We start from the raw sequence: 22483 nt of genomic DNA on the forward strand, positions 1-22483 counted from the left end.
CTGGTTGGATCTCCTTGCTGTCCAAGTAGTGCCTCGCATCTTGTTGACTAAAGATTCTCCCCCAACTTTCCATAATGTCCTGTGGGGGGGCAGTAATGCCTCTGCGGAAAACCACTGATTTACAGCTGAGTAATTCTTGCCTGGAGAATCCCAGGGACAGAGGAGCCTAGTGGGCTGCCGTCTATGGGGTCGCACAGAGTTGGACACGACTGAAGCGACTTAGCAGCAGTAGCGGCAGCAAATCTGCGGAGAACCACTGATTTACTCCCTGCAAGAAACAGGGTCGAATACCTGTGGAGAAGGTCCCCTGGCGAAGGAAATGGCAACCCACTCCAGTATTCTTGCCTGGGAAACCCCATGGACAAAGGAGCCTGGCGGGCTACATCCCATGGGGTCTCAAAGAGTCAGACACAACTGAGCACGTAGGCACGCTCACACGCCCGTCCCCCTCCAACATCCAGCATTTCATGTTCATCATCTCAAAGGCTTACAACTATCCTGCAAGTTGAGTCTGATGATATTCATTTGATAAGAGAAGACAGATAGATGCCTAGGAAGGTCTCATAGCTGGCGAGTGGAAAATCCTGGATCTGAATTCAAGTCTCTCGAACTCTGAAGCTCATTCATTTCGTCTCCCCTACATCACATTTCCTCTTGCTCACTGGTATTACAGGCAGTCAGGGAGGCAGGGACCTCAAGAAGAAGAATAATCCAGCTATAAAGCACACTGAATCCTACCTACTGTATAGCCAGGGAACTCTACTCAATATATATGTAGTATTGACCTATATGGAGAAAGAAATGGCAACTCACTCCAGTACCCTTGCCTGGAGAATCCCATGGACAGAGGAGCCTGGCAGGCTACAGTCCATGGGGTCGCAAAGAGTTGGACACGACTGAGCGACTCACACACACACACACACACAAACACACACACACATATGAAGAAAGAAGCTAAAAAAAGAGTTGATATATGGGACTTCTCCGGTGGTCCAATGGCTAAGACTCTGAACTCCCAGTGCAGGGGGTCAGGGTTCGATCCCTGATCAGGGAACTAGATCCCACATGCTGCAACTAAAGATCACGTATGCTGCAAGAACACCCAGTACAGTCAAATATTTATATATTTGGCTAAATAAAAGAGTTGATTTATGTCCATGTATAGCTGATTCACTTTGCTGTACAGCAGAAACTAACACATTGTAAAGCAACTGTACTCAAACAAAAATTTAAGAAAACAAACAAAAACCCCACTGAATCCAAGGTGGCTCCTGGGAACCTCAGTGTATGGAGTTCTCGAATCTTCTCTCGGGGACTTCCCTGGTGGTCCAGTGGCTAAGACTCCACACTCCCAATGCAGAGGGCCTGAGTTCAATCCCTGGTCAGGGAACTAGATTCCCACATGTTGCCACTAAGACCTGGTACAACCTAAATAACTAAATGTTAGAATTTTCACTCAGTAATGTGATCTGCTCCATCTCCTCCCTACCAACCCCAGAGCTCGGTGTGTGGGTAAGAACAGGGGTGTGGAATCAGACCAACTCTAGTCAGTCTGGATTCAAATCCCCAGCTCCGCCACTTTCTGGCTGTGTGCCAGGTTATTTAATCTGTGCCTTAGTTTCTCCATCTCTCAAAAAAGTTAATAATAGTACCTATGTTGTAGGACTGTTGTGAAGATTAAGTGAGTTAACGCAAGGAAGGTGTTCAACAAGCATGAGCTTCTGTTGCCTTCTCTGTCGCTCATAGCTTATGACTTGTTACACCGTATCTCGTGCCTGCTTTGTGATAACTTCAGCTTGCATTTGCCCTCTCAATGCCTTGTGGTCTGTCTTTGTGTCACCTTGCACTGCTATTTATTTCCTTTGCTCAGTATTGATTAGTTCTGCTTTCCATGAGCGCATGCAGCAATCTCATGATGGCTTAACAGATGAGATAGAACTATATGTGTTGATTTGGAAAAATGTTGAAGATACATTAAAAGGCAGGTGAAGACGAAGATAATCCATGTATTTTTGAGAAAGCAATGGAGATACAGTGTGTGTCTATAAATCATATACAGTTGACCCTTCAATAACTCAGGGGTTGGGGTGCTGACTCACTGCAGTCAAAAATCCAAGCATACCTTTATAGCTGGCCCTCCATATCCTGGTTCCACATGCCAGTCTCAACCAACTTGGCTAGTGCAGTACTGTAGTACACATTTATTGGGAAAAAAACCTAAAACAGATAGAAATGAACCTACACAGGGCTTCCCTGGTGGCTCAGTGGTAAAGAATCCACCTGGCAATGCAGGAGACACGGTTTCAAACCCTGATCCAGGAAGGTCCCACATGCCATAGGGCAACTAAGCCTGTGAGCCACAACTACTGAACCCCCGTGCTGCAACTACTGAAGCCCGTGAAACTCAAGCCTGCGCTCCACGAGAGAAGCCACTGCAGTGAGAAGCCCGCACACTGCAACCAGAGAACCGCCCCTGCCTGGCCACAGCTAGACGGAGTCCGCACACGGCAGCAGAGACCCAGCGCAACCAAAGTAGATAAACAAATTTAGAAAAGATACGTCAACCTGCACAGTTCAAACCTGTGTCGTTTAAGGGTCAACCAGGTACAGATTTTTTTTCAAAGTGGACTTACCTGCTGGGCCAGTGATTAAGAATTCGCCTTCCAATGCAGAGGACACAGGTTGGGGAGCTAAGGTGTCACATGCCACGTAGCAACTAGGCCTGCACGGCACAACAAAGACCCAGCACAGACAAAAATTTCAAAATAAATTTTTGAAAGGATATTGTGGTAAGATAGCATCACTGACTCAATAGACATGAGTTTGAGCAAACTCTGGGAGATAGTGAAGGACAGGGAAGCCTGGTGTGCTGCAGTCCATGGTGCCACAGAGAGTCAGACACAACTTAGCGACTCAACAATTGTGGTGGCAGGGTAACACCCCCCCCATATGTCCTAATCCCCAGAATCTCTGAATATTTTATGTTACACAGCAACGGAAAACTAAATTTGCAAGTGGAATAAGGTTGCTATTGACTGACTTTCTTTCAATTTTAATTTTTATATTGGAGTATAGTTGTTTCACAGTGCTGTTTTACGATGATTCAGTTATACAGATATGAATATCCATTATTTTCAGATTCTTTCCCATATAGGTTATTACCTAACATTGAGTAGAATTCTCTGTGCTACACAGAAGGTCCTCGTTGGTTATTTTATATGCAGTAGTGTGTATGGGCTTCTCTGGTGGCTCAGACAGGAAAGAATCTGCCTGCTATGGGGGAGGCCAGGGTTCGATACCTAGGTTGGGAAGACCCCCTGGAGAAGGGAATGGCTACTCACTGCAGTATTCTTGCCTGGAGAATTCCATGGACAGAGAAGACTGGTGGGTGATCGTCCATGGGATTGCAAAGAGTTGGACACGATTGAGTGACTGACACTTTCACTTTCACTGAGTTCAGTTCAGTTTAGACGCTCAGTCATGTCCGACTCTTTGCGACCCCATGAATTGCAGCATGCCAGGCCTCCCTGTCCATCACCAACTCCTGGAGTTCACTCAGTCTCACGTCCATTGAGTCGGTGATGCCATCCAGCCATCTCATCCTCTGTCATCCCCTTCTCCTCCTGCCCCCAATCCCTCCCAGCATCAGGGTCTTTTCCAGTGAGTCAACTCTTTGCATTAGGTGGGCAAAGTACTGGAGTTTCAGCTTTAGCATCATTCCTTCCAAAGAAATCCCAGGGCTGATTTCCTTCAGAATGGACTGGTTGGATCTCCTTGCAGTCCAAGGGACTCTCAAGGGTCTTCTCCAACACCACAGTTCAAAAGCATCCATTCTTCAGTGCTCAGCTTTCTTCACAGTCCAACTCTCATATCCATACATGACCACTGGAAAAACCATAGCCTTGACTAGATCGACCTTTGTTGGCAAAGTAATGTCTCTGCTTTTGAATATGCTATCTAGGTTGGTCATAACTTTCCTTCCAAGGAGTAAGTGTCTTTTAATTTCATGGCTGCAATCACTATCTGCAGTGATTTTGGAGCCCAAAAATATAAAGTCTGACACTGTTTCCCCATCTATTTCCTATGAAGTGGTGGGACTGGGTGCCATAATCTTTGTTTTCTGAATGTTGAGCTTTAAGCCAACTTTTTCACTCTCCTCTTTCACTTTCATCAAGAAGCTTTTTAGTTCCTCTTCACTTTCTGCCATTAAGGGTGGTGTCATCTGCATATGTGAGGTTATTGATATTTCTCCCGGCAATCTTGATTCCAGCTTGTGCTTCTTCCAGCCCAGCGTTTCTCATGATGTACTCTGCATAGAAGTTAAATAAGCAGGGTGACAATATACAGCCTTGACGAACTCCTTTTCCTATTTGAAACCAGTCTGTTGTTCCAAGTCCAGTTCTAACTGTTGCTTCCTGACCTGCATATAGGTTTCTCAAGAGGCAGGTCAAGTGGTCTGGTATTCCCATCTCTTTCAGAATTTTCCACAGTTTACTGTGATCCACACAGTTGGATTCTTCACTTTCACTAGTGTGTATATATTAAACTGACTTTAAAATGGGGGAGATTATGCTGAGTGAACTGGGTGGACCCAGGGTTACCACGTGAGTGTGTGCCAAGTGCCTTCAGTCATGTCCGACTCTGTGCAACCCCACGGACTGTAGCCCGCCAGGCTCCTCTGTCCATGAGATTCTCCAGGCAACAATATTGGAGGGGGTTGCCATGCCCTCCTCCAGGGGATCTTCCCCACCCAGGGATTGAACCCATGTCTCTTACATCCTCCTGTATTGGCAGGCAGGTTCTTTACCGCTGGAGCCACTTAGGAAGCCCAGGGTCACCACAAAGGTCCCAAAAAGCAGAAGAGGAAGAGTCAGAGTGATGAGACATGAGAAGGACTCCACCTGCCCTTGCTGGCTTTGAAGAAGAAAGGGCTATAAGCCAGGGATACAGGCAGCCTCTAGAAGCTGGAAAAGGCAAGGAGTCGGATTCTTCCCTAGAACCGCGGGAGGAATGAAGCCCTGCTCGCACTTTAATGTTAGCCCAGTGGGATCCACCTTTGGGGGTAAGGGGTCCTTTTGTAGCACCTCGCCCCAGTCACTGGGATTTCTGAGAATCCAGATGGTGGGATGGTGGATTGCCTTGTATGACTTCAGTAACTGTAGTTGAATTAATAAAACTTTGTTGAAAACAGGAAAGGCAGTACTTCTGGGAACAGGCAAATAAGCAGGAGTTGTGCCTGAGGGGTACTGGAAATGTCCTGGAAGGTGGCTGAGGCCCAGGGATGGGTATCCAGGCAGTTAGTATAACAGGGAAGTATGGCCCCAGTCATACAGACAAGGCCAGAGGGGACTCCCATCTCTGGGAGGGGTACTGCCAAGAGTAGGGCTACAGCCTGGGAGCACCGTGAAGAGAATGAACGACAGTGCAGTGGTATGGACAACAAGGTCCTACTGTATAGCACAGAGAACTACATTCAACATCCTGGGATAAATCACAATGGAAAAGAATATTAAAAAGCACGTATATATGTTTAACTGAATCACTTTGCTGTGCAGCAGAAATTGACACAACCTGGTAAATCAACTATACTTCAATTAAATAAACAAACAAACCCAACAAAGACTTTATTACCCTACATGGGAGTGTTAGATTTTGTGGACTTGTTGCCCAGTTTACATTACACTGAGAAATCTGATTAACCTCAATTATTCAAAGAACCAAATGTAACTGGCCTATCACTAAATTAACAAATTAAAGGGCCAGAGTTACTCAAAGTGAAAAAAAAAAAATGCAATCATTCTGTCAAGGAACTTAAAACTATAGTCCTGAGGGACCAGACTACTGACTGAGGCCAAACTCGGGCACACAGAACAAGGACATGGAGACAAAAGGCACTTGTGATCTACTCGCGGGGCTGGGCCAGGGTCTTCGTCGTACAGTTTGAAGAAAGGAGCCATGAAAAGGCTGGGAATCAGACAAGAGTCTGATATGTGCCTATTAATGAGTTAAGAGATCTCAATAAATTATTACTACATCTGAAAAGCTGACAGTTACATGATGAAAAACCAACAGAAAAAGGTCAATGCTCCATCAAAACAGAGCCTAAGTTCAGATTCTGATTCCACAAATGCCAATGAACTGGCCCACATTTTTTTTCTGGCCTGGAAGTTACTTCATTAAGTGACCCTGTTTGTACATAGTGAACTTGCTTTCTTAGCAAGAAGAGTCCAAGTCTGTCAGTTTTGACATCATCAAGCAAGAAGATAAAAAAACATCCAGATGGTCAGACAAAAACATGTTTATTATTACTGTTAGTTGTTTAGACAACACTGCACCATTGAATAATCATTAAGTTTACTGATTAAATGTATTAATATAGACATTTACAAACATAAAGTGCTGTGCTGAAATTAGGAATTACTAGAGTTTTCTGAGAACCTTACCTTCTCATTAGCTAATATGAAAAAAGATTTCCTTGGACTTCCCTGGTGGTTCAGTGGGTAAGAATCCACCTGCCAATGCAGGGGACATAGGTTCGATGTCTGGTCCAGGAAGATTCCACATGCCATGGAGCAACGAAGCCCATGCACCACAACTACTGAGCATACGCTCTAGACCCCATGAGCTGCAACCACTGAGCCCACACACCACAACTACTGCAGTCCACGCATCCTAGAGCCCGCGCTCTGCAACGAGAAGTCACCACGATGAGAAGCCTGAGCCCCACAGTGAATAGCCCCTGCTCACCGCAAGTAGAGAAAGCCTGCGAGCAGCAATGAAGACCCAGCAAACCAAAAATAAAAACGGTTTCCTTTATGTATGTTCTTGTAATGTGATTAGGTAAGTGAAAGTCACTCACTTGTGTCCATCTCTTTGTGACCCTATGGTCTATACAGAATACTGGAGTGGGTAGCCTGTCCCTTCTCCAGGGGATCTTCCTGACCCAGGAATCAAACCAAGGTCTCCTGCATTGCAGGCGGATTCTTTACCAACTGAGCTATCAGGGAAGCCCCATAATTAGGTATCATGTATTGTAATTAGGTGCCATGTATCTAATATTTAACAAGATTCACAGAAGCATCACCTTATAAAATGTTTTAGAGCAATAGCTTTTATTATAAAGCTCTTATTTCACACCGGTCACAATTGTATATAGAGTAATAGATCATTGCAGAAGCTAGTGATAACTCATTCAACAAAATAATCACATATTATACCCATTAATGCCCCATCATCTAAGCACAAGGTCTGAAATTTCCTTCTGAAGATGTAATTTTACTTATCTATCACACACTTTACAAAATCACTTGTTCTTCCAAAATCAGAGGGGCAAGTGACATGCTTCTGAGACACTTCCATAGTACAGCACTCTGAATTAAATAAGGAAACAGACCAGCTTGTTTTGACAAGTCTAGTTGCCCAATTCTGTGAATAAGGCAATTACACAGATCTTAAAAAGTCAGATCAGTCTGAGAGTGGATGGGACACAGTCTCATGGATGTCAATCTCTTCTCATTTGCCAAAGGTGCAAGTGAGCACAAAATTCTGACATCTTGTAGTTGCTTATTAAAGGGTTCCTAACACAGGAAATTGGATCCCTAAGACTGTAAACTGATATATTACTCTCATTGAAAAAGCCTCTGAGAAGTGTAATACAAGAGAGGCTTCAGATAGGCTTCTGTAAAACATTTTGACTCTGATTAGAAATGAAGCCATAAGTGAAACTTTGTTTCCATTGAACCCACCTCTGAGAGGTCAGAAAATAAACTCTTTAAAGTGGACATTGGAGTCTATTTCTAGAATAGCTAAATCAGTTAGCTTGGCTGATGGATCTTTGCTGCCAATGGCTCATGAAGTTAGCGCGAAGTACAACCTAGATGTTTGGTGGTTTCTTTATTCAGTACCCACAGAGAAGGCCTTTATAAAAAAAAAAGAAGAGAAGAGTGCTGTAAGTCCATTACACTAATTTCCTGTCATAATATTTCCAACCATATAGAGAATGTTCCAAAAGTCTTAGACTAGTTTTGTGCTTTAATAAACTCAAGTGTTAATATTAAATTGTTTCCTCTTGTCTTGCTATGTCTTCAGAACAAAGCTGGTTGAATATTTCTCGGACTCAGTTTGTTTCTTACAGTTCTCTCACTCACTTACACATCACTGGAGATGTGGGTCGTTTTGTGAAAAGTACAGAGGTGCACAGTTCTCAGACTCTTGTGTTATAGAAAGAAACCTCAGCCTCTATGTGTGGTGTTAATATTACTGAAAATTATTTGGGGCAGTACTGTGAACATTGAGATGGTCATATTTTAATAAATTTCCACAAATTCATCCAGTTAAAGAAAACTGTCTTAACTCCAGGTGTTTTCTCTCCTTCTCCCGGATCAGTGTTATTTGGGTTTTTATTTGTAATTTCTTTTGTTTTTATAAGGGTTGTGTATATTTCCTGGGTTCTGGCAATTTCTTTCTGTGCATCAAAATGGACCTTCTGCCTAGTCAGGAGGGGAACAATTAAATTAAAATCATTAATTCGCTTATTTAGCTTTTTGATGTCTTCTTGAAACTGCTCACAAACTTGGTTCCACTGTTTCTGTTCGGCTGATGTCATTGGATTCCCAAGTTTTTTCCTTGACGCTAAAACTGCCTCTCTGAGTTGATCAATGGTATCCTTTATTTCCTTTTGCATTAGGATCCATTCTGGTTGGTATCCATTATCTATCAATATTCTGTTCAGGTTGTGAGTCATAGGATCAATATATGAACAGCCAGAAAATTTTTTCAGAGGTTTTCCTTTCCCACTGAGATTGTCAAAGTCTCCTTTTGCCATTGATTCCTGAATGAGATCCTCCACCAAACGCTCTATTGCCTGAGTTATCTTTCGTTCCTTACTGTGTCTTACATCTTTAACAGTGACACTGTCAGTGAAATACTGGCTTTGCAGTTTCTGCTTTTGGTATTCCATCACTTGTTCAGTTGCACGGTCTGCTCTAAACTGCCTGTACTGCTTCTCTCGTTGACTCGGAGTCCCAAAACCAATACCCTCAAAACTTAAGTAATGCCGGTGTTGGGGTGTTTTATATTTGAATTTTTCTTCTTCTTCTTCTGTGTCTTCAACTTTACTCTGTCTGGCATTTGTCTGTTCTATCACGTGGGAAAGTACCTTTCTGTAAGCTTCTTCAATCCTTATAAACGTTGCAGAATCAGCAGTACTAGAGCCACCATCTGGATGGTATTGCTTGGCAAGCTTACGAAAAGATTCCCTGACATCATCTGCAGAACAGCCTTCATCCAGATTCAGCAGCCCATAATATTCTCTTATATTCCTTTTGGATTTATGAGTTGACATCATTCTAGTTCTTAGGACAACAAGATATGGACCCATTTTCATTCGATTAGGAATCACTGAAGCACTTCTCAGATGAGGTCTTAAGATCTGAGCCATCATCACATACGTTGTGTTCCTTATGGTACCCAGAGTTCTTCCTTAGCAATGATCTATAAAACAACAAATATAGGGTGAAAAAAGTTGTATTATCAGCTAAACTCATTATTTTCAGCAATATGGATGAGATTACGCATACAATAAGGGCAGTTCTTTCTAATGCTGCTGCTAAAATTCTCAGAGCTACGATTCATTTATGTTAGCAGAAAAATGGAAGTTGATGATGTCTTATATTAACATATTGCGATACGATCTAGATTCTACTCCTCACTAACTAACCCCAGGATGTTAGAGATGGCAAGTTCTCAGAGATCATCTAATCCAGTCTTTTCGTTTTATGAGAAAATGCAGACCCAGAAGGTTAAGCAACATAACCAAATCCAATAACAAGGTGGAAGCAAAATGGTTAGGGTTAGGGCACAATAAGCCTCTTGTTTAATTGTCTGTATCCCCAGCAGATCATGAATTTCATCAGCACCATTACATCTTTAGTAGAATGTATCATTGTCTTTACCGTCCCAAGGAGTCTTCTCACGAGGAGACATGTGAAATAATAGAGCACACGCCAAAGTATGTATCTAGTCTGACACTAAATTCAATAGAATCAAATATGCAAAAAAGATTTTAAGCTCTGCAGCTTGTTAGGAAGGAGCTATTCGCTCCAAGTCGAAAAACCAAGATGAAAGGGTGAGCCCCCTCAACACGTTAACTATTATTTTTAAAACGCACGATACAGAAGAGGAAGGCAGTCTTGTACGAAAGTAATGGCAATGAAATGCTCGAAGTGGTTTCACTGAAAACAGGACTTTGATGTATACATGCTAAAACTGAGTTCCCGGGGACTCCAATTTCTGGACAGTTGGGATCAAGGACTTTCAGGTTTAACTGGGACTTCGGTGATGGTGCCCATGGTGGCCGTCCCGCGGGAGCGGTCAGTCCCGACGCTGGACACGCCCCGCCCCGCCCCCTACTCACCTCAGACGCGGCTCAGCGGCTCCCACTACCAAGCTGAGCCTTTGCGCGTGCGTGCGCCATCTGCCCTTCGCTCCACAGGCGTCTCCGTTGGAGGCCCGCGGCAAGCTCCGCCGCTGGGCTAGACCATCTGCGTTTTACACAGAGGGAACCCTCGGGGTGCGGCGGGCAGTATTATACCTAATAGGGACAGATGTCCTACCTTACCAGAGAACCCCAGAATTTCCTTTAGGCCCTAGTCTTCTCAAGAGGACTAGAGCCCTTTCGGGAGGCCCCACCCCGTCCCGGGCACCAGCTCCACCTCCGCCCCCACCTGGAGCGGAAGATGGGTCGATTGAGCGGGATTCTGGGAGATGTAGTTCTCCCGGAAGTGCGGCGCGCGCAGGACTGCTTCCGGGAGGAGGGAGGCGGGGAGAGGTGAGGCGGCGAAAAGGACGCTGTGGCGCCTCCGTAGATGTGTGGGGCTTCTCGTAGCCTGTGGCCGGTGTAGGTGGGGACCTTTGAAGTCCGAGTGGTTTGGAGGGCGACGCCCCTCGGAAAATTGTTTTGAGAAGGAGGAGACGAGTCCGTTTCCTCGAACAGGACCTGGACAGCCTCTTCGGGTGTGCAGCCGGGGACACCCTCTCCGAAATTTCTCAGGAAATTCTACCTCAGAAAGATCTAGTTAACCCAGGTTAGAAAGCTGGTCTTTTGTTAGTTCAAGAACCTAGCGAGCAGCTCTTTTAGCCAGGCGTCGGTAGTGGGTGAGAACAGTCGAGGACAAAATTAAATTAGGTGTGTTTCCTGGCTTTAGGTTCAGCCACTGTCCTGGGGATTTAATATTTCTCCCTCCTGTACAGGGAGATAATTTTTTCTTTTTTTTTTTAAAGAGGCAGAACCTTGGGGAGTCAGACCTGAGTTAAAAATCCTTTTGCTTACACTTGCGTTTCTGTTTTTATCTGGCAAATGATTGTACCAGCACATGGTAAACGTGTGTTAAGCCCTTCCTTTTGTCAGGCACTGTACTAAATGCGCTATGTACAGTCTTAAAATCCTTACAACAGCCCTCTGAGGTAAGCGCTATTGTTTTCCCCATTTTACTTATGATGAAATAATAATTGCATCAAACGCAGTACCTTTTTGTGAAAATTACACAATGTATGTAAACCTCTTTGCATCGTGTCTGCCTGGCACGTTAAATTTTTTTGTTGTTATGTCGATGTCTCCTGAAACAAGCCAGAAATAGGTACTAACCTAGAAAGGCTTCTGAGTAATTGTTGTTCAGTCGTTGCTCAGTCGTGTCCAACTCTTTGTGACTCCATGGACTGCAATACGCCAGGCTTCCCTGTCCTACCATCTCCCGGAGTTTGCTCAGACTTAAGCCCATTGAGTCGGTGATGCCATCCAACCATCTCATCCTCTGTCGCCCCCTTCTGCCTTCAGTCTCTCCCAGCGTTAGGGTCTTTGCCTGTGAGTTGGCTCTTCGCGTCCGGGGGCCAAAGTGTCAGAGCTTCAGCTTCAGCATCAGTTCTTCCAGTGAAGGTTGATTTCCTTTAGGATTGACTGGTTTGATCTCCTTGCAGTCCAAGGGACTCTGGCACCACAGTTCTAAAGCACCGATAAAGCGTCAGTTCTTCGGTGTTCAGCCTTCTTTATGGTCCAACTCTCACGTTGGTACGTGGCTACTGGAAAAACAGCTTTGACTGTAATTTGCTACCTTTTACTAGGTATGTAGAAAATGGTTTAAATTTTGATTCAGAGGGATTTCCTTATAAGCAAACAATGAACATAAAAGAACTCCAGTGTGAAAGAGTTTCTACAAGTTTGAATTCTAGCCAATATTTTAAACACAGCTATAAAAGTGGGGAAAGCACACAGTTTTAGAAACTACCCATACTTATGTAGCACTTTGTATTCAATACAATGCACTAGTCACAAATGTGATTTTTATGTTTGCATAAGTAACTAGTCCAAGTAGTTAAGTGATTTGGATAAATGACTAGACTTTGTAAGTTACTGGGACTCTTAAGTCCATTGCTCTTTTCAGAATGTCAGTTTTGTGATATAATTCTTTACATGTAGAAAGAGAACTGAAGTCAGCCGAGTAATCAGTAAAGCACACTTTCAACCGCAAAGTATAAATTACTTAACTGACCTAGGAGATTATTTTTCTTATGTATATGAAACCGGAAGGTAGGCAGTTCCTGGCATTGGTTCAGCTACCACGAGGTGCTTTATCATCCTCTCTCTCTCTATATGTGTGTGTGTGTGTGTGTGTATATATATATATTCTGAGTCATTTAAAAAATAATTGCATTATTTTAAATGCAATTACAATAAAAACATTACAATAAAATAATTACATATTACAATAAATTATTACAATATTGGGAGAAGGCAATGGCACCCCACTCCAGTACTGTTGCCCCGGAAAATCCCATGGATGGAGGAGCCTGGTAGGCTGCAGTCCATGGGGTCACTAGGAGTCAGACTCCACTGAGCAACTTCACTTTCACTTTCCACTTTCATGCATTGGAGAAGGAAATAGCAACCCACTCCAGTGTTCTTGCCTGGAGAATCCCATGGATGGAGAAGCCTGGTAGGCTGCAGTCCATGGGGGTTGCACAGAGTCGGACACGACTGAAGAGACTTATCAGCATTACAATATTACATATTAACTTTAATAAATATCCATATTTAATTCAAATATTAAAATTCAATGTTTAAATATTAATAATTAAATATTAAACATTTTATTTAATAATATTAGTGTTGATAATTTAATATTAATTTTAGTATTTAAAATTTATTGAATATTAAAACATAAAATATTATGATATGTAATATTACATATTACAATAAAAATAATTGTATTATGTTCCTTTACTCCAAAGCACTTCAGTATTTGTTTCATCAGAGCAAGGGCATTCTCTTACATTATCATAGCTCTGTTAACAAATTCAACAGATTTAACATAGACAAAATATTATTTAATGTACAGTTTTGTATTCCAGTTTCAACAGTTGTCCTGATGATGTCTGTGAGAGCAACCCATAGACTTAAATCAGCAGGTCAAATGAGTGATAAACCAAAGCAGTATTGCTCAGTTTAGTTATGGGCAGAAAGAGTTCACCATCAAAAATATAGTTCCCATCTAAAGAGAAAAATACAGGAACATTCCTGGTGGTCCAGTGGCTAAAACTCCACACTCCCAATGCAGAGAGCCTGGGTTTGATCCATGATCAGGGAGCTAGACCTCACATGCTGCAACCAAGGGCTTGCATGCCTCAAGTAAGACCCAGTGCAGCCAAATAAATAAATATTAGAAAAGAAAACTTTAGTTCTTTTCCGTTTAAAAGGTGGCTGCATACTCTGCAGTCAGCAGTCCTAGTGATTATAAGATGTGGTCAGAGAATCAAATTTAAAGAAGTCAGAACCAAACATAGGTTGACTAGCTTTTTTTTTTTTTTTCCGATCCTGCCGCTTGTGAGCAGCTCTCGAGACCAGGGACTGATCCTGGCCCGTGGCAGTGAAAGCGCCAAATCCTAACCACTGGGCCACCACGGACACCTGGTTAACTACCAATTTTTATGTGATCTGCTACCTTGCTTATTTAAACTCCATAGACTTTTAAACCTGTTCATTTTCAGTTTAAATTGTTAACCACTTAAAGGTTATGTCATAATTCAAATCAACATGTTTGAACCTCAGTCTGTTCTTTTCCACAAAGTCTTAATTAATCACTTCAAGTTTCTCAGCTGGAATGCAGTATAATCTTGTACAAAAGGGCTGGTTTTAAAGTCTGTTGGGTTTCATGTGTGTAACATGTCCTAGTTTGAAACATCTTTTTCGTAATTCTGTACTCTTACAATAGAGTTGAGCATTTTGAAACAAATTTCCCCCTAAACCAGGGAAGGTAAAGAGTTGGCACAAATTCCATTAGCGTTAAACTTAGTCATTAACTGTGTTTCTGAGTGGGTGGAAAATAGATGTGATACTTTAAAAAAGTTATTAAAATTTTTTTTCTACTTTATAGTTACATTAAATACTTACTGAGCTACTGCAAGAAGCTTGGCACTGCAAAAGTAACATTTTTTTTTTGTTCTTGGATATAGTTTCAGGCTTTGACTAAAGCATGTGAGGGCTGTGTTTTAATTCCATCTGTTTCTTTTTAAAAGAAAGATTCATTTGTTTATTTTGGGCCATGCTGGGTCTTTTTGCTGTGCATGGGCTTTATTTAGTTGTCTAGTTGCAGGGGAGCAGGGCCACTCATCGTTGTGGTGGACAGACTCATCTGTGCATTCCGCTGCATCTCAGAGCAGAGTCAGAGCACTCAAGCTTCAGTAGTTTGGGCTTGTGAGCGCAGTATTTGTGGTGCACTGGCTTAGTTGCCCCTTGGCATGGGGATCTTCCTGGACCAGGGATCGAGCCTGTGTTCCTTGCATTGGCACGTGGGTTCTTAACTGCTAGACCACCAGAGAAGCCCCTCTTCCTTCCTTCCTTCGTTTCATTTGCTGGTTCTGTGATAACTGCAAAGAAGCTGATTTATTTCCAGTAAGTTGTGGTACCATAGAAACCAAAATCACACCCCCCTGAAGATAGATGGATGGTCCCATCTGAATTCTAAGTCACATTTTGCTCAATGATGTTTGCAAATTGTATCTTCTGAAACTACAATTTCCAGAAACACCATGAATTTGCTTTCCTCTGGGTGCCATCTCAATTCATTGTTTTTGGTTTATTCTATTGAAATAGAATTGAGGAACAGTATTGTTAGTTTGGTTATATCTTTTCCTTTTTTACTCTGATCAAGGAAGTGTTTGTTGTAGACAGTGTCAGCTTTAAAAGAAAGGAGAGGTAAATGAACTTAATTAATTAGCATAATAAGATTGAAAATCTTCAAGGGTTGGGAAGAGGTAACCTGGAAAAGAGATTCACACTCATTTGAATATTTTTCCGTTCTTCATCTTCCCTAGTGGGTTAACCAGTTATCTAACATCCTAAGGTGGTCAGTAAGGGCCACACGCAGGATTTGTGGAAGTTTGCTAATGAAAAACTACCCTCCCCAACCCAGGATGCCAGTTTTCTATTTTTGGCCTTGATTCAACATAAGGATTTATCGTCATTTGAGCCTACATTTGAAGATGCTTGCTCCTTGGAAGAAAATTTATGACCAACCTAGACAGTATATTAAAAAGCAGAGCTATGACTTTGCCAACAAAGGTCCATCTAGTCAAAGCTATGGTTTTTCCGGTAGTCATGTATGGATATGAGAGTTGGACTATAAAGAAAGCTGAGTGCTGAAGAATTGATTCTTTTGAACTGTGGTGTTGGAGGAGACTCTTGAGAGTCCCTTGGACTGCAAGGAGATCCAACCAATCCATCCTAGAGGAAATCAATCCGGAATGTTCATTGGAAGGATTGGTGCTGAAGCTGAAACTCCAATACTTTGGCCACCTGATATGAAGAACTGTCTCATTTGAAAAGACCCTGATGCTGGGAATGACTGAAGGTGGGAAGAGAAAGGGACAACAGAGGATGAGATGGTTGGATAGCATCACCGACTTGATGGACATGAGTTTGAGCAAGCTCCAGGAGTTGGTGATGGACAGGGAGGCCTGGTGTGCTGCAGTCCATGGGGTCACAAAGAGTCGGACACGACTGAGCGACTGAGCTGAAGTGAATGCTTTCTGTTCCTTGAAACAATGAATAATGTATATACCTCCAATTGCAGGCTAATAGTGGGGAAAACAACTGCACATCAGTAGCCTGAGAATCAAGATTTGAATTGTTTTCAGCCCATATAACATTTACCCAACATGTTTATCAAAATCACTGCTTTACAGCACAACTACTCTATGTTTGCTTTCTTTTTTTAAAGAAAAAAAATTATCTCTGTCTTTGGCTGCGCTGGGTCTTAGTTGCTGCATGAGGGATCTTTTAGTTACAGCAGGTGGGATCTGGTTCCCTGACTGAGGATTGAACCTGGGACCCCTGCACTGAGAACACAGTCTTAGCCCCTGGACCACTGTGAAAGTCCCCATTCTTGTTTTTTCTCACCCTTCAAAATTTGTTTCCAGTTTTATTGAGCTGTAATTGACAAAAATTGTATACTTTTACAGTGTGCAACTTGGTAATTTGGTATTTGTACAAGTGTGAAATAATCATCACAATCACACTGATTAACAAATTAACATATCATCACCTCACATAGTTAGTGTTATCTTTTCCTTTTATTTTTTTGAGATCCCAACTGCAGGATAGACAGCCTTCATCAATCCTTGGGAAACTTAGGATTTCATTTATAGGTAAAGAATTTTAATAAGGGAATTCCCTGGTGGTTCAGTGGTTAGGACTCTGCACTTCCACTGCAGGGGACCAGAAAAAAAAAAGACTTTTTATCTGGAGTTAAGATCCATTATCTTCTTTTTCTCCTATGCATTGAGTTTGTTCAGCAGCAATTGAAGTCCTATGTGGGGCTTCCCTGTTAGGTCAATGGTAAAGAATCTGCCCGCCCATGCAGGAGACAGGTTCTATCCGTGGTCCAGGAAGATCCCACATGCTGTGGACCAGTTAAGTCTGTGTGCTACAATTACTGAGCCTGTGTTCTGAAACTGCTCAAGCCCACGTCTAGAATCCATATTCTGCAACAAGGGAAGCCACAGCAATGAGAAGCGAGAGGGGAGCCCTCAATCACCACAAGAAGAGAAAGCCTGCTTATAGCAACAAAGACCCAGGGCAGTCAGTTCAGTTCAGCTCAGTCGCTCAGGTGTGTCCAACTCTCTGCGACCCCATGGACTGCAGCACACCAGGCCTCCCTGTCCATCACCAAGTCCTGGAACTCGCTCAAACCTCATGTCCATGGAGTCGGTGATGCCATCCAACCATCTCATCCTCTGTTATCCCCTTCTCCTGCCTGCAGTCTCTCCCAGCATCAGGGTGTTTTCCACTCAGTCAGTTCTTCACAAAGAATTGGAGTTTCAGCTTCAGCACCAGTCCTTCCAATGAATATTCAGGACTGATTTCTTTCAGAATTGAGTGGTTGGATCTCCTTGCAGTCCAAGGGACTCTCAAAGAGTCTTCTCCAACGCCACAGTTGAAAAGCATCAATTCTTCGGCACTCAGCTTTCTTTATAGTCCAACTCTCACAACATGACTACTGGAAAAATAATAGCCTTGACTAGACAGACCTTTGTTGGCAAAGTAGTGTCTCTGCTTTTTAATATGCTGTCTAGGTTGGTCATAGCTTTTCTTCCAAGGAGCAAGTGTCTTAATTTCATGGCTGCAGTCACTATGTGCAGTGATTTTGGAGCCCAAGAAAATAAAGTCTGTCACTGATTCCACTGTTTCCCCATCTATTTGCCATGAAGTGATGGGACCGGATGCCATGATCTTAGTTTTTTGAATGTTTAGTTTTAGGCCAGCTTTTTCATCCTCCTCTTTCACTTTCATCAAGAGGCTCTTTAGTTCCTCTTCACTTTCTGCCATTAGGGTGGTGTCATCTACATAACTGAGGTTATTGAAAATTCTGGCAATCTTGATTCCAGCTTGAGCTTCATCTAGCCTGGCCTTTCACATGATGTATATAGTTAGCAGGGTGACAAAAAAGCAATCAATCAGCTTTTAAAAAATTTAATAGAATAGCATTAAAATAAAAAAACCCAATAAGGAATACATGTTACCAAGGAGGTAGGAGACACTAAAAATTATAAAATATTGCTGGAAGAAATGAAAGAAGACTTAAGTAAAAGGAAAGACATCCTGTATTCATTGATTGGAAGACAATATTATTCAGAGGCAGTACTCTTCAAGTTAATCCACAAGGTAAATTCCTTTCAAAATCTCAGTCAGGCTTTTTGAAAAAAGTTGACAAGGTGATCCTGGATTTACATGGCAAGTCCAGGTACACAGAATAGTGACTTCCCAGGTGGTCCAGTAGCTTAGACTCCACACTCCCAGTGCAGGAGGCCTGGGTTTGATCCCTGGTCAGGGATTGCACGTGCCACAACCAAGACCTGATGCAGCCATATATATATATATATATATATATATAAAAAATATATATATATATTAAATGGAACACAGAATAGAAAAAACAGTCTTGAAAAAGAAGAACAAAAGTGAGGAGTCACACTTCCTTATTTCAAAACTCACTCCAAACCTACTGTAATCAAGACTTTGTGGTACTGGCATAGGATAGACAATGAATGTAGGATAGCAATGAAATGTAATTGAAAGTCGAGAAATAAACTATTACATTTTTGGTCAGTTGATTTTTAACAAGTGTGCCAAGACAAATGGGAAAAATAGGCTTTTTAGTATGTGGTGCTGGGACAACTGTATATCCACTTGCAAATGAATGAAGTTGAACTCTTGCTTCACATTATATTAAAAAATGAACTCAAGATAGATCAAAGGGCTTCCCAGGTGGCGCTAGTGGTAACGAACCTGCCCGCCAATGCAGGAGAAGTAAGAGACTCGAGTTTGATCCCCAGGTCAGGAAGATCCCCTGGAGGAGGACATGGCAACCCACTCCAAAATCCTTGCCTGGAGAATCTCATGGACAGAGGAGCCTGGAGGGCTGCAGTCCATAGGGTCGCAGAGTCGGACATGACTGAAGCAACTTAGCACACAAAAATATAAAACTCTTAGAACGAAACAGATGTAAAGCTTTGTAACCTTGCATTTGGCAATGGTTTCTTAGATATGATACCAAAAGCACAAGTAATAAAAAATAGAAAATTGGGCTTCATCAAAATTAAGAATATCTGTGCTTCAAAAAACACCATTAAGAAACTGGAAATGTACGCCACATAACGTGAGAAACAATTTTCAGATCACGTATCTGATAAGAGTCTGATATCCAGAATATATAAAGAACTCTTAAAATTCATTAATAAAAAGAAATTTAACTCAGTTTTAAAATGAGCAAAGATTTGAATACCACATTTCAACCAAGTGAAAGTGTTAGTCACTCAGTCACGTCCAACTCTTTGTGACCCCATGGACTGTAGCCCTCCAGGCTCTGTCTGTGGAATTCTCCAGGTAAGAATACTGGAGTGGGTAGCCATTCCCTTCTCCAGGGGATTTTCCCTATCCAGGGCTTGAACCCAAGTCTCCTGTCTTGCAGGGAGATTCTTTACCATCTGAGCCACCATGGAAGCCCATTTCACCAAAGATGTACAAATAACCACTAAAACATTAAAAAAGATGCTTGTCTCTCTTTGCTATTATCTGGAACCCTGTATTCAGTTGGAAATGTCTTTCCATTTCTCCTTTGCCTTTTGCTTCTCCTCTTTTCTCAGCTGTTTGTAAGGCCTCCTCAGAGAACCATGTTTCTTTCTTGCATTTCTTTTTCTTTGGGATGGTTTTGGTCACTGCCTTCTGTACAGTGTTATGGACCTCTGTCCTTAGTTCTTCAGGCAGTCTCTCTACCACATCTAATACCTTGAATCTGTTCATCACCTCCACTGTATAATGATAAGGGATTTGATGTAGGTCATACCTGAATGGCCACTACTTTCTTCAAGTTTGAATTTTGCATTAAGGAGCTGATGATCTGAGCCACAGTCAACTCCTGGCCTTGTTTTTGCTGACTGTATAGAGCTGCTCCCTCTTCAGCTGCAAAGAATATCATCCATCTAATTTCGGTATTGACTGACTGGTGATGTCCATGTGTAGTCTTCTCTTGTGTCATTGAAAGAGGGTGTTTGCAGTGCATTCTCTTGGGAAAAGTGTTACCCTTTGCCCTGCTTCATTCTGTACTCCAAGGCCAAACTTGCCTGTTACACCAGGTATCTCTTGAATTCCTACTTTTGTGTTCCAATCCCCTAGGATGAAAAAGACATCTTTTTTTTGGTGTTAGTTCTAGAAGGTCTTATAGGTCATCATAGAAGCATTCAACTTGAGCTTCTTCACCATCAGTGGTTCGGGGATAGACTTGGATTATAGTGATGTTAAACAAAGGGCACACTTGACACATACCTTAAGTCTTACAGGGTGCTGTGAACACCCTTAGGGCACCAAATGAAGGTATGTTTGAAAAGGCTGATTTGCTGTGGAGGTGGAGAATAGGAAATAAATTCTTTACAAAATTGGAGGGTTTCCAATACTTGGCTTTCAACACAATCTAGTATATTTGTCAGGTGATCTTTTTCTCCATACAGATTTTAGTTCCCCTGTCAGGGATCAAACCTGTGCCACTTACACTGGGAGCACTGAGTCTTAACCACTGGACTGCCAGGGAAGTCCCTCAGCTGAATATTTAATTAAAAATGTTTAATGATAGAACTTGTTTCGGTTTTGTTTATAACGGAAGCAGTCAAGGAATTGAATGATATTGCTCCAGAAAACTTTCTTCATATTAATTTTTGGAGGTTTGTGGTGCAGAAGGATTTAAAATGCAGTTTGACTTCAGTGTCAACAGATATTTCAATTCATGAACCTTTAAAAAAATAAATCTATTTGTAATATTAGGCTTCCCAGGTGGTGCTAGTGGTAAAGAATCCACCTTGCCAATGCAGGAGGTGCAAAAGATGCTGGTTTGATCCCTGGGTTGGGAAGATCCCCTGGAGTAGGAAATGGCAACCGATTCCGGTATTCTTGCCTGAGAAATTCCATGGACAGAGGAGCCTGGCAGGATACAGTCCATGGGCTCGCAAAGAGTCAGACATGACTGAGTGACTGAGCACATTTGTAGTAGTATCCATGCAGTGCTGTGTTGCCATGCTCACAGTGGAAGTGGGGCTCAGGAGTTAGCACTTTTAAGCAGCTTAGCCAGGGACCTACCAGGTTAACAGGCAGTTTTTGGACTAGGATTGCTGTTCAGGTGGATTAGTATGGTTTTGAAACCAGGGGGATCCTGTGGGCTCCTGGGCATGGAAACCTTTTGTCTCCCATTTTTTGTAGGCAAGACTCCAGCCTCCATGACCTTCCCTGAGTTCCAAAGAGTGGATTTGAACATTGCTAATCAAAGTGAGGAGCAGCCAAGAAACCAGCTGAGGCAAGATTAAAGGGACCAGGGAACTCATCAAGGTCAGGAGACCCACCACCTGTGACCCCACACGTACCCCCAAGCTTGTCAGCAACCCCACCCTTGAAGTGCTTTTATAAAACTCAACAAATCCTCCCGGGTTAGGACACCTACTTTTTCAAGCCAGGAGCCTTCTGTGCCCATCTTTACCTGGCAAAGCTGTAAGGTTCTCCTTTTATTTATTTTTTTAAGGTTCTCCTTTTCTATTTCACCCAAACTCTGAGATTTGATTTGGCACAGGTGCAAAGAGGCAGAATTTTTGGCATTATAAAGCAGATGGCATGCTGTCACAAAGCGTGGGAAATTGTCTGTGTTGACTTCTTGCTCTATGTGAAAGTATTTTATATGTAAGTTTGATGCATTTTATAAGATTAAAAGTAATCCTGATCTATTTTAAAAATTATACAAATTCATCTTTTTATGGTAATAGTTGTATCTTTTGGGGGAATAGTTTTATCGACTGTAATTCATATGGCACACAATTCACCATTTTTGAGTACGGTTCAGCGGTTTTGGTGTGGTCATGGGGTGGTGCAATTATGTTCACACAATCGATTTTACTATGTTCTTATTACCCCAAGAGACACTGCAGAGGTCATCGCCTCCAAAAACCTCTATTCCCATAGCCCTGGGAGACTGTTAATCTCCTCGGTCTCTAACGATTTGCTTGTTCCAGACATTCCACATAAATGGAATCTTAAATGTGCAGTCATGTGACTGGCTTCTTTCACTTAGTATAATGTTTCAAGGTTGATCCATGTTGCAACCAGTACTTATTTCCTTTTTATGGCAGAGTAATATTTCATTGCAGGGATAGTCTACATTTACTTGATTTTGTTATGTAATGGACATTTAGATTATCTCTGGTTACAGCCTTGTGGTTAATATAAGGTTTACATGGCTTGAGAAAGAATGGCTAGAAGACTGTCTAAAAGAGCATAGGGATGGAGGAGGTAAAAATTGCGTATTAGATAATTGGTAAAAAGCAGTTCAGGCTTTTTACCAGTTCAGATAAAAAGGGTAAGAGGAACTGTCAGCATAATGTGAACTTCAAAAAATAA

The 22483-nt window shown here is 42.2% G+C and overlaps 1 protein-coding gene and 1 long non-coding RNA gene across 2 annotated transcripts; one reads left to right on the forward strand and one right to left on the reverse strand.

Annotated features, from left to right (window-relative positions):
- Positions 1-7093: 7093 nt before the first annotated feature.
- On the reverse strand, positions 7094-10494 carry DNAJC28 (DnaJ heat shock protein family (Hsp40) member C28). The gene is made up of 2 exons (XM_086413846.1): positions 10415-10494; positions 7094-9492 (listed from the first exon to the last, which is right to left on the reverse strand). The coding sequence occupies exon 2, from the start codon at positions 9440-9442 to the stop codon at positions 8300-8302; it is 1143 nt and encodes a 380-aa protein (XP_086269972.1). The 5' UTR covers positions 9443-9492; positions 10415-10494; the 3' UTR covers positions 7094-8299.
- On the forward strand, positions 10439-21822 carry LOC147380369 (uncharacterized). The gene is made up of 2 exons (XR_015168753.1): positions 10439-11084; positions 21299-21822. It is a non-coding gene; the product is annotated as an uncharacterized LOC147380369 (long non-coding RNA).
- Positions 21823-22483: the final 661 nt, after the last annotated feature.

This window comes from Bos grunniens, chromosome 1 (assembly GCF_055505025.1).
Source record: "Bos grunniens cultivar Pamir isolate PY7600 chromosome 1, Bosgru_T2T1.0, whole genome shotgun sequence".
Classification (NCBI taxonomy): domain Eukaryota; kingdom Metazoa; phylum Chordata; class Mammalia; order Artiodactyla; family Bovidae; genus Bos; species Bos grunniens.

Excerpts from the sequence above, each read along its gene's own strand:
- DNAJC28 (XM_086413846.1), bottom strand. The coding sequence starts at position 9,442 with ATGATGGCTCAGATCTTAAGACCTCATCTGAGAAGTGCTTCAGTGATT.